The 13,846-nt window shown below is 28.0% G+C and overlaps 1 protein-coding gene across 1 annotated transcript in view; it reads right to left on the bottom strand.

Moving 5' to 3' along the window:
* Nucleotides 1–13,846, bottom strand: part of LOC100208788 (DNA-directed RNA polymerase III subunit RPC6) — a 44,345-nt gene that overhangs the window by 18,457 nt on the left and 12,042 nt on the right. Inside the window, exons 2-3 of the mRNA XM_065804562.1 lie at nucleotides 13,668–13,735; nucleotides 10,530–10,597 (exon numbers count right to left, since the gene is read on the bottom strand). Of these exons, the coding sequence (XP_065660634.1) occupies nucleotides 10,530–10,597; nucleotides 13,668–13,735 (136 nt within the window). The remainder of the gene's footprint in view (nucleotides 1–10,529; nucleotides 10,598–13,667; nucleotides 13,736–13,846) is intronic.

Below are 13,846 nucleotides of genomic sequence, written 5' to 3'. Positions count from 1 at the left end.
CACTTTAAAGTTCTGGATGGATAAAAGCTAATGAAGAGAGTAAAAAGCAATCACCAGAGCAACTATCGGTAGCTGTCAATGAGCAAAATGAAAGAAATAAGAGCCAAAAATGTAATTGTTTATGGAATAGTTGAGTCAGACAAATCTTTGAAATCTGAAAAAAAGATGATAATAAAAAAATTACAAGATTATTTAATAATCTTGGAGCCGAGGTTAAAAAAAAAAATGTGAGAAGAAAATTCTAGCATGAGAAACCTCTTTTGTATCAATCGAAAAAATTAAGAAACACTAATAACCTTAAAAACGTGTATATTTCACAAAATCTTAATGAAGCAGAGAGGATGTTAGATTTTCAATTATAACAATAAAGAAATAAGCTAAACTCTTAACTTGCTGCTGATACTACATTTCGATATGCTATCCATAGGAACAAAATTTTCAAATTTAAGAAACTACAAGCTGATTGACCACATTACGTACATACATATATGAATGCAACTTTGCTAAATAATAAAATGGAGGCGTTCAATGTATTATGTAGTGATGTAAATCCATGTATTATCGGAGTAACGGAAACTTGGTTCAGAGAGACTTCGATTGCAAATTTAGAGGAATACTTTTTGTATAGAAAAGATCATAAGGATGGTAGAATTGGTAGTGGTGTTGCAATATACATAGATAACAATTTTGTATCTTATCAAGTTGAAGATAAAATTCTGAGTTCCAACAAAATTGAACAAATATGGGTTGCATTTGTTATCTGTAACGATAGTTATTTATTAGGAAGTATATACAGACCAAATGAAATAGCTGATATGGAAATCTTTAATAAGGTATTTGAAACTGCAAGATCCTGTGTTGATAAACACAATTTCAAGGATATTATAATTATGGGGGACTTTAATTTTCCAAACATTAAATGGTCCAAAGGTGTTATCAAATTGATTGAAAACAATGATAGCTCTCATACAGATTTTATGATACTTTGAATGACCACTTTCTCATTCAGCACATTTCTTTTCCAACGTTTCAATTAACGAATAATGAATGCCTTAACACTCTTGACTTATTATTTACAACACAAGAGAACAGATTATTCCAAATTGAATCACATCCAGTTCTAAGAAATATTGAAAGAGGGCACTTAATTTTAAGTTACAAAGTTTTGTTAGATCAGAAAAGTTTTATAAATGAGGAAGTGATTGTATGAAAACAAATTTTGATTCAATTAATAGATTGTTTTCCCATGTGGATTGGTTATTGTGTTTTAATGGCAATATAGTCCAAGAAATGTATTATATATAAATAATATGCTTATATTTTACATGAACGCAGTGTATAAACTATACATTCCAATTAAAAAACTAGGTATTAATAAAAAAAGCAAATACTTTGCGTAAACAATGATCTTAAAAAAATAATAAAATTAAAAAAGACCCTTAGATTTTGCAACTGTTCCTCAGAGTGGAAAGTTTTTTTTTTTGCGAATGAATACAAAAAATTTTTTGCAAGATAGTCAATAATGAATCAAGAAAAGCTAGACAAAATTATGAAAAAAACCTAGTCACATTGGCTAAGAAAAATCAAAAGTTAATTTACAAATATGTGAATAGCCAACAACAGATCAATAACTCGATAAAAGCTTTACATTATGAAATTAGAATAGTGACCCAAATCAGATCGTAAATTTACTAAATAACAAGTTCCAAGATGTATTTGTCCATGAGAATGACTTTAATTTGCCAGCGTTTGTGTCTAGAATCAATAATTTTTTGGATTTTGATATACAAATATCTCATACAAAGATATTCTTAATAGATTAGAACTTTTAAATACAGAGAAAAGCAGATCTTATTAAACCATTAGTATTAGTATTAGTAGTTGCTGTAACTGGTGTGAGCCAGTGAGTGTGGTATTAACACACTATGACAGCCGATTTGCATGATTACTGCTCATCCAGCAATCAAGACCTGCTTTAAAACTGTTAACTGATTGTGCTTTAACCAACTCGCTTGGCAAGCTATTCCATAAATTGGCCGATCTATTAAATAAAAAGTTTTCACGACATGCTTGCTTAATGATTTCTTTGACATATTTAAAGCTGTGACCTCTTGTTTGAGTTTATTGAATACTAATTTTTTTGATTGTTTCCAAATCAATAAAACCGTTGAAGAATGTAAAAAGTTGAATAATATCTCCTTGTTGTCTCCTTTTTGTCATGGTAGTGGAGAGCTTTTAGACAATACTCATGGTTGATTTTTTTAAGTGATGGTATTAATCGAATTGCACGATGTTGGACTCTTTCTATAACTCAATTTCTCTCTTTTGAATAGGTGACCAAATTTGTACTGCAAACTCTAACAGTGGTCGCACAAAACAAGCATAAAGTATTCTCAGCAGTCTAAAATCTAAGCAAATGAAGCATTTTTTAATCCAACCCAACATTTGGTTGGCTTCACTTATGCATTTTATTACATGATTTTACCATTTCAGATTGCTTGAGAAGATTACTCCAAGATCACTTTCAGATTCTGTTATGGTTAACTTTTGTTCATTGATATAAAAGGGTAATTTTTTGTTATTCCGGCCAAAGTGCATGACCGTACATTTTGAAATATTAAATTTCACAGTCTTGAGCCCACTTAAAAGCTAAATCAAGGTCTGATTGCAATAAAAGAGTTGATGCACTGGAAAGCATTTCATTCAAAATTTTAGTGTCATCTGCATACAGCTTGGTTAGATTTTTTAGAGTTTATAAATCGTTTATAAATAGTACAAACAAGAGTGGTCCTATTACTGACCCTTGTGGCACACCACTGGTAATTTCTGCCCAAGAGGATACATTTTCGCCTATCACAACTCTTTGTTTTAAATAAACTTAAAAAATTGCGCATATGGAACAGCTCTACCGCTTGCAAATATACTTACAACTTTCATTGTCCTTAGTGAACTACCTGTTCAGTGGAAATCAGCCAATATTAGTCCTTAATTTAAAAAAGGAAGTAAACTGTTGAATTATCGTCTAATTTCACTCACTTCTGTACCATATAAAATTCTAGAAGGGGCTGTGCAAGATTTAATTATGAATTTTCTAAACCCAAATAATTTTCTTTCGAAAAACCAACATAGTTTTGTTAAAAAAAGATCTTGTTCAACCAACCTTATTGAGACATTAGATGTAATCTCGTATTATTTATCTCAGAATATACCTTAAGATGTAATTTACCTAGACTTTGCAAAGGCATTTGATTCAGCACCTCATATAAGACCTCTGATAAAACTTAAATGTTATGGGATTTCTAGTACATTGTAAAATTGAATTATAACATTTCTAAAAAATAGAAGACAAAGATTTGTCATGGGAGAAATTGTCTCATCTTGGAAGGATATATTTAGTGGTGTGCTGTAGGGCTTCATTATTGGCCCTTTACTATTTATTATTTATATTAACGATTTGCCTGAGAACTTTGTTAATATTTCAAAAATGTATGCTGATGTATGCTAAAGTATTATTAAGGTTGATTGTGAAGCAAGTGTTAACCTATTGCATAATGACTTAGAATATACCTATAAGTTTTTTTTTGTTTATTCACCTTCCCAAGGCCGAAAAGGCCACTACAGAGGAGGAGGCTACTTAATTGTGGTTATAACCCTCTATCAACTCTATAACTCCGAAACACAAACCTTGACAAACAAGGTCGCTGCGCAGAGAAGCAAGTTGAGCGTGGTACTACCAGGGAGGTGGTGGGGATCAAACTCGGAACCTCCCGCTTATAAAGCGAGAGCTCTACCACTACACCACTACTCCATTAAGTACCAGTGTCACTGAAAAAGATCTTGGTGTAGTATTTATCTCTGACTTCAAATGGAAAAATCAAATAACTCTATGTGCAAGTAAAACAAATAAAGTTTTGGGTATGTTGAGGAATACATTTTTAAGTTTAAATAGTGAATTACTAAAAATTATATACACAACTTTTGTAAGACCATTAACTGAATTCGCTGTATCTGTGTGTTCTCCATGTCTTAAAAATGAAATTAATCTTTCAGAAAAAGTACAACACTGTGCAATAATATTACAAGAATAATATTGCCACTAAAAAAACTATGTTATGAAAAAAGATTAGATAAACTGGGTCTCATTACTTTAGTTGTAAGACAGACTCGGGGTTATTTGATTCAAATGTATAAGTTATTCAATGGAATTGAAAAAGTAAATTTAATTAATGAAATTTTGCCAAGAAGTTATGCCAGCAAGAGGTCATCAAATGAAATATAATCGCAAAATAACTTTTTTGTTAAAATAGTTTTTTTGCCTCGGCATTATTTTTTAACAAACAGAGCATCTTTTTACTGGAATTAACTACCTACTGATGTTGTTAATGCCATTTCTGTGAATTCTTTTAAAGCTAAACTTGACATTTTAAATAATGTAACTATGCTGAATAATGATAAGTCTAAGTGTACTTGGTACACTTAGATGGTTATATCATTACTATTATTATTACTAAACTTTACTTAGTATTTCAGTATTTCCTATTCTATTAGTAAAGCTCATAATGCCCTACATAAAACAATAAAATAACTCAAATATAAATTCAAACTTAATATTGAAAATAACCAAACCATATAAATTTAACATCAAATATACAACCTTATAAAAAATTACTGATAATATATGAATTATGAATTTTATCATAACTTAAATTATTGTTAATAATTACATAAAAAATTATCTTTAAAAAATAGAAAAACAAATTTTCCCTGAGTATTTCCTTAAAAAATCCCTGAGTTTTCCAGGTTTTCCTGGGATTCATACTATTTCCAGGTTGAGTGGCAACCCTGTATATACAGTGGTGGCCAAATTATTAGACTAGGCTACAAAACCAAGATTATTTTCGAATGTACCTACCTTGGCACAAATTAGTTATTAAACTAATGTATTTATAGTTACTGCATGTATAGCCCAATGTTGCTTAAGTGATAATAAGTGCAATTTATTTTCGCTCAAGATCTATTTTATTGAAAATTTTAACTGTAAATTGAATATTTAAATTTGGTCACCTGCTATCTGATAGAGGTCAGTATTTTCTTATTTGTTTGATGTTTATGAGCAGAAATTAAAGGTAAATGTACATTAATAAGAGTTGCTTGACATTACATTAAGGTCAATCTTTGATTTATTTTTATTTTCTACATTAAAAATGAAGAAACATATTTAATAAATAAAGCATTTTATGCCCTTTTAATATATGGGAAAAGCTACTGACTTGTTACCGACAAAATTGGCCAGAGTTGAGGTTTATCTATGAGAGACATCATTCATGCAAAAGGAGATTGCTAAAAATGTTGGAATAAGTCAGAAATCGGTATTGAGAATGAAGAAGAAGATGCAGACTGGTGAAAAATTACGAGGCAACCGTGTTGGCAATTGTGACAGAAAAAAATCTAAGTCTGTGCAAGACAAGAAGTACCTCATGAAATGTTGTATAAGAAACCGTAAAGCAACAAGCAAGATGTTGCAGAAAGAATTACAAAAAAGTAATGTACATGTTAGTACCAGAACAGTCAGAAGATAATTAGTTGTGAATGGTTTTTGGGCTCGACGGCCACGCAGAAAACCAAAGCTGACTCCGGCAATGATCAACAAACGTTTGGCATAGGGAAAGCAACACAAGAATTTCAATAAAAATGATTGGAGTCAGGTGTGTTTCAGTGATGAATCATCTATTAACATCATGGATGAGAAAGCAGCCTATGTACGTAGGAGACCCGGTGAAGAATTTCATCCTAACTGTGTTACAGAGACAGTAAAGCACCCAACGTATGTCATGGTCTGGTCAGTTATCTCTATTCATGGGCCTGGACAACTGTATATTGTTGAAGGCACCATCAATCAAGTTCAATACAAGAAGGTACTTGAGATACAACTGCTGCCTCACCTTGGCGAATGGTGTTGACGGAGTTCGTTCACTTTTATGCAAGATGGAGCACCTTGTCACACTGCAAAGTCAAGAAATACTTAGCTGACAACTACACTAAGCTTCTGCAGTGGCCAGATAATTCACCTGACGTGAACCATATTGAGAACCTGTGGGAGATTGTCAAAAGAAGAGTAGGAGGGATAAAACCAAAAAACAAGATGCAACTGACCGAGGCTTTGATCAATGTCTGGCATCATGACAACAAAATCCATAAGCTTTGCTCTAAACTTTTTCATGGGAAGCCTTCAAGGGTCCAGGCACTGCCTAAAAATAAGGGAAACTATACAAAATATTAACTGACATGTTTAAACTATTTGAACTTTCATTGCCATTGTAATTTACTTCATTTTCTATTGTTACTTTTTGCATTTTTATTGTAATTTTAATTTAGTCCTATTAATGCAAATTTTAAGTCATCTTGGCATTTGAATATCAAGCCCTAATTTTGCATTGTATTTAATTATTTTTATACTTAAACGCTTCAATTTTGTGCTTTTTTACAATAAAATGCTTCTTAACTTTTCTAATATTTTGTAATGTTTCGAAGTAAAAATGTTGCATTATTTATGAATAAATTTCACAAATGTATCAAAAATTGCATTTAGTCTAATAATTTGGCCACCACCGTATATATATATATATATATATATATATATATATATATATATATATATATATATATATATATATATATATATATATACACACAGTATATATATATACACAGTACACATATATACACAGTATATATATATACACAGTATATATATATATATGTATATATATATATATATATATATATATATATATATATATATATATATATATATATATATATTGTATAATGTACAAAAAAATCTCTCTTTGTTTAAAAGTGATCAATATTATAAAAACAAATTTTTTTATAATAGATCTGATATAATTATTTAGTATTAAAATGAAAAAAAATACAACTTTTTTTTTAAAAAACAGTTAAAAATACAAATTTAGCAATGCAATGGGATCAGATGCCATAAAATTGATTACATGAAGTCTACCTTTACCCTGTGTCGAATTGACAAAGAAGAAATTTATTTCTATGCCGACATTTCAATATAATTTCAGTTTTCTTATTAAATAAACTGTTGTCATTGTTTGAAATAATTTCATATTTTTCATTAAGGCATAATTTCCACGATTTTATTGTCAGGTTTTACGCTTCACATCTTCTAATTATTTTCCAATTAACAACAGGATTTTTATCATTATCTTTTAAGTTCCAAACCTCCTTTGACAGCTCTGTATTGTTTCTATACTTGGGGATATTAAATGATTTCAAATGGTTAGCATATCTCAGTTTGAAAGGTGTTTCACTTATACCAATGTATGATTTTTTTATTTAAGGGTTATCCGAAGTGATGGTTGCTTGGTATACAATGTTGTTGGTCAAGTGGTTATTGAGTAAAGGACAATTGTTTTTATTAAGGCAGTTGCAGTTATCTTTATTAATGGTTGGATTTTTGTTTAAGATGTGCTTGTTGTGTAAATTTATTATTGATTTTATGCTTGTATGCAACTGTAGATGATTTTTACAGTGTTCTTGTTAAAAATTTTATGTAGTTTATTCTTAATTGGAAAATGTTTGGCAATCAAGTTTAAAAAGCATTTTCCTACATTTGTGGTGACATATATGCAAAAAGGAGGGTTGTACCAAATTATTTTGGGTGTATGGTTTTTCTTTTGTTGTTTTAAGTTAGGTTGGTAAGATAGATTATGTTTATAACCAGAGTTTCGTAGTGTTCATTATAAATAGATACAGATTTCTTAAACACTTCTTCACTGCTAGAATTTATGGACAATCTCAATTCAACATTTTGAGGTAGTTGTTTTAGTATACTAGGAGCGGTGTTAGATTGAACATGTATGTAGTTAAAAGCATTATCAGATTTGCAGTATGGTTGGTATGACTGGTCGCAGAGGTTAAGAGTTATGTTGAGGTAACTCACAACTTTGAGGTTGCACTGTATATATTGCACTGTATATCAGGCAATATAAATATATGGCTGATGATTGCCACCAGGCATGAAACTCTGAGTACCAACAAAAAGTTGTATTTTTTTTCATTTTAATTAGTGATGTACCGATAACACTTTTTTGGCCGATGCCGATGCCGATGGATAGGAAAAGGCCGATACTGATGCCGATGAATTAACTAATTATTAAAGTTTTGAAGATATAAAGCCATAGAGCTTTAAATTGGGTAAATTTTTTCATAGAATCCGTACTGGTAAACAAATACTTGGGCCCAAATAAATAAACTTGCCTGTAAACAAAGTCGAAATAAACAATTTTTCTAAAAATTCTAAGCGATGCATAAAGTTTAGATTATTTATTATTTAATAATTATCAAAATGCAGGATAAAAGTATTAAAATGCCATCGGTAATGCATATCGGTAAATTAATAAAAAAAGGCCGATGCCGATACCAATTCCGATTGTAGAAAAAGTGGCCGATTAAGCCGATGCCGATTAATCGGTACATCACTAATTTTAATACTAAATAATTATATCAGATCTATTATAAAAAAAAAATTGTTTTCATAATATTGATCAATTTTAAACGAACGAGAGATTTTTTTGTACATTATTATACAAAAAACATTACACAAAATATTTGCTCCATAAGTTGAGCACTCTACTCAAGTCATATACGTAAATGGAGAAAACAAACTTGAAATACTCAGTCAAGAATATTCCAATTCCATCTGTTAAAGATTATAAAATGCAATTATTACACAAAATGGAAACCTTGATCAGGAGAATGCGATGAAAGGCTTTTTTCTATCTAAACAGTAGTTCACAAAGTACAATTTTAAATATTGTTCTTATGGGTTAAAAACACTGCATTGTCCAAAGCAAATCAATGAACTGTTAGCTTTCGAAAACGATTTATCAGAGCTAATAAAAAACAGTAAGTTCCGCAAAGTAACAAACAGTTTTTAAAGTAGACTAAAAAGCTATTATTTCAACATCCGTAAATCTAACTTAACTTATACCTATGCTGATAAAACTTCTAACCTGTATAATTTATCAAAAGACAGTTATAACCACTTGTTGACAAACACTATTACCTCTACCTACAAACTAGCTATTTTAAAAATAAAAGATAAAATAAACGAAGGTAAAATATTTTTAAAGGATCATGCTATTTTTAACAAAATTGATATTAATGCATCCTCTAACTGCATCACAACATTAAAAGACCATAAAACTAATTTTACAAACAATCCAACAGTTAGTTTAATAAACCCGGCAAAAAAATGAAATTGGTAGAAACTAAGGTGGCATTGTTTGCTGACGATACTACCATTTATTCTTGTCTTGATAAAAAGACAAAAATAAATGGTAACACTCTCATTCATCGAGCTCTCAGAGTCACATGAAGTAGCAGAAGTGAGATCTATTTCAAGCTCAAATGCTCCCTCCAAGCAACCAGATTGTTGGCTTCTTATCAAGACAAAAATAAATAGTAGTGAGATCTAGCAGATCTTACTACCCATCAGATCTCACTACAATCGTAGTGAGATCTGAAAGAAGTGAGATCTTCTTGTTTGAAGTTTGCTCCCTTCATCTCGTTTTGCTGATTCATATAATTTGCAATCGTTTAAGTTGTTTGTTAACCATTATCTTGCTTTATAAACTTTATCTTTTCTCTTCTAGAAACTTCCAACTCTAATAGTGGTTGCTTGTAGCCTTGTTGGAGGTAAAGATGTTTAAAAAAAAAATGTCTTAACACATAAAACTATGAACTATATAATTTTATTAATCTTTGAAAATGCAAAAATTATATTAAGCTTAAGATAATTGCACAAATTAAAATTAAATTATTTTAAAATTAAATATAAAAACAATATTTTAATTTTTATTTTTGTTAACTCACCTCCTCAAGACCGAGAAGGCCACTACAGTCAAGGAGGCTGCTTATTTGTGGTATAACCCTCTCTCAATTCTATAACTCCGAAACATGAACCTTGACGAACAAGGCCGCTGAGCAGAAAAACAAGTTGAGCACGGTAGTACCAGGGACGTAGTGGGGATTGAACTCGGAACCACTCACTTAGTGAACACTCCACCACTACACCACTACCGCATATATATAAATAAATTATATTAAATATTTATATTTTTTGTTAATTCAGCTCCCCAAGGCCGATAAGGCCACTACAGGTGAGGAGGCTACTTGTGGTTGTAACCCTCTCTCAACTTTATAACTCCGAAACATGAACCTTGACAAACAAGGCCGCTACGCGGAGAAACAAGTTGATATATATATATATATATTAATATATGTACATATATATTAATATATATACATATATATTAATATATATTCATATGTATATTAATATATATACACACACATATATATATATATATATATATATATATATATATATATATATATATATATATATATATATATATATATATATATATATATATATATATATATATATATATATATGTTAAATAATACAATACTAGGAAAATAATAATAAATAATACCTTTGTTATCAGAACTTTCAATAACCTGATAAATCAATTTTTCTTCAGCTTCAAATCCTTTCGTTTTGCTGTTTAAGAAATTTTTTAAACCATACTATAGTAGCATAACATACAAAGAGCAAATAAACTAATAAACTCACAAAAAGAGCAAATAAACTAAACAGAAATTCCCATGAAACAATTCTAGGGTCCATTCAATTAAATATTGTTCTAACCAAAAAATTTCCTATTTTTATCTGTTAATGAAGTAAACTTTTTTTCAAACACAGTGCCTGGAGAAAAAAAACTTTACTGCTGTTTTAACAATAAAAACAGAAAGTATTTGCTTTAAAAGATGATAAAGTAAGCATTTTCATAAAAATTAAAAAAGATTTATATATACAATAAGAGAAATATTAATAATATTAATTCAACATTTATTATTGTTTTTCGCAAATTAAAATTTTGTTTTTATTGTTTTTAGCAAAAGAAAAAACAGCCAATGCAATTTTTTTTATGTTAAAAAAAAGATTACTAAAAGAAAAGCTAATGAAAAAAAATATAAATAAATACATTACTTCAATAGAGGAAATAAAAGATCAAATAAGATACAAATCTATAATAAGGTGACCCATGTAGAAGGACAATAAAAATAACAATTTTAATTAACTTAATTATTGCACTGTATAATACCCTGATAAAAATCATAAGATCAATAAGTAATGCTCCATTTAGATTTCTCCTATTATTAAAATTTTTTTTTAATAAAAGCTAATAATAAAAAAAAAAAACTAAACTATTTAAATAAGTGTTTAATCATGCGATTTTTTATTATTAAATTTAATATTAGACTTTTAATATTAGAGTTTTGGGCTTCACTATTTGTACTACAGTCAGATGTATGAATTACTAGATGTATGTACTACTATCATTAAGATGCCTGCTATTTTAATTGATTTTGAAAAGCACCTTGATAACAGAAGTTATATTTTTAAGATTAATTGTTGAGTAGAAGTCAATGACATGCTGCATCATTAACTGCAGTATGCAGTATCACAACTGCAGGATTGGAATTAAAGCAAAAAAATTCTAATTGCAAAATTTTTTTAAATTTCCCTCTGCACCACTTAGCAGTAGCTTAAAAACTGTATTGTTTGTACATTTTGTAGTTTGTACAAGTTTGTAGTTGTTATTATCTTATAATATCTCTCATATTTAAATATTATCTTATAATATTTTTGTTTAAAGGGGTTTAAAATAGCATAAGTTACTGTTATAATTTACAGCTTAAGTTATAATTTAAAGTTTAAGTTGCAGTTATAGTATAATCAGTAAGTAATATATTTAATTATGATAAGAATTCTGTTATTAATTTTTTAGTAATTGTTTTTACTCAATATGATACTTAAAAAATTAAAAACGCAAAAAATATTAGTTATAGAAAAGTATTTAATAACCCACCTTCATACTGCAGGCCTTGTTTTAAAGCATTACGTGTAGAGCGATTTAGGCGCGCCTTGAACAGTTTTACGTGAGCAGTAAGTGATTTCGGTTAAGCAATTTTTTATCATTTTTTAACTTATAAATTATTCTATAAGCGGCAAGATAAAAAAAGTAATCAATTAAAAAAAAAATCACATTTACTTTTGAATGGCATTTATGTAAAAGTATTTGTTACAAAAGACTTAAATAAAATTATTCTGATATAAGATTTATGATTTAATAAAAAAACTAATTTAATAAAAATATATAGTTTTATTCTGATAAAAAATATATACAATTTAATTTAGATTAAAAAAATATATAATTTAATTTTAATTTAAAAATATATAATTTAATTTTGATTTAAAAAACATATTTAAGTTTATTAAAACTAAAGTTAATGCTTGGGTTTAACTTAAATTGTCAAATTTATTTATAAATATTACTAAATATTGTTCAATATTTAAATTTTATTTGTTCCTAAAAATTAGCTCATCTTGATTGCAATTTATTTTCTGGTCTTTCTTCCTATACATTTTTTTTTTTTTATTCAAAATTAAATTTTAAATAAATGGCAGCATCAAAAATTTGCACATATCTTAAGTTTAACTTATTTTTTTGTAACGTAAGTTAAACTTATTTTTTTGTAACGTAAGTTAAACTTATTTTTTTGTAACGTAAGTTGAACTTATTTTTTATAAGTTAAATCCCCGCAATTATTTTTTAATAAATGATATATACAGCCATACAATTTTAATAAATGATGTTTGGAAAAATAATCTTCGCTTTCAGAATAAAATAAAATAAATTTTATTTTTATAAAATTTATTTTATTTTATTCTGAAAGCGAAAGCTTTTAAATAGTAAACTTTTAATAAATAAAGTAAATAAATTTAATTTTTTTTATTTGTTACTCGCTAATTTTTTTTAAATAAAAGATCTTTATTAAAAAAAGCTTGATTTACTTTAAACAGGTTATAAACAGTAGTTAAAACTATCTTTAGTATTTCTAAGTAATGTTTTTCTTTTCCTATATTTAAACATAATTTCATGATTTTTTTATTTTTAAAATTATCATATGACAGATTTTTGCTATACTGAAAAACAAAACTGATAAATGTTATGTTTTTTTATATTGTCAATTTTTGTCAATTTGTAAAAAAGATATATTTTGTTTATTTTCTTACATACTGTGCTATATATTATTAATTTGTAAACAAATTGATTATAAAGAAACACATTTTATTGCATATTTTTTTTAATAATTGTACACATTTTGTTGTTAATAAACAAACTTTTATTTTTCATTACATTATTAATTAGTAATAGGTCCCCCTGATTTAAAATCAAAGCTATTTTTAATTAAAATAACTACTCGCTAGCCAAATATGGTAGAATACAAAAGATGTGAAAAGACCCTATACAAAAAATATGGTAGATGTGACAAGACATCTACCATATTTTTTGTTATCATGACTTATATAGGTCCAGACAGTTAGGAATTGTTCCAGATCATCATTTTGTCGGAAAAAACTGTCAAGATGATGATAAGGTACAATAGTGAGATTAGTCTAGGCATTAAGCAGGAAATCAAATTGTTTCAAATCCTGTTTGTTTGTTTTTTTTCAACATTTTTATATAAATATTATACATTTTTAACTATAATAATTGACAAACCTTGCAGCTTGACTGTCTTTGTATTTGTATAGGAGTTTAGCACCACTTTTAAGAAGCTCAATTTGACCCTAAATATTTAAAAACAATAAGAACATTTTTTTTGATTCAATTTTTTTGGAAAAAATTGAATCAACAAATTTTTGCTGATTTATACCATTCAAAGACTTTTTTAAATTGAC

The sequence above is a fragment of the Hydra vulgaris genome, chromosome 09 (assembly GCF_038396675.1).
Source record: "Hydra vulgaris chromosome 09, alternate assembly HydraT2T_AEP".
NCBI classification, from domain to species: domain Eukaryota; kingdom Metazoa; phylum Cnidaria; class Hydrozoa; order Anthoathecata; family Hydridae; genus Hydra; species Hydra vulgaris.
The sequence above is the reverse complement of the archived record's forward strand: the minus strand, read 5'-3'. Positions and strand labels throughout refer to the sequence as shown.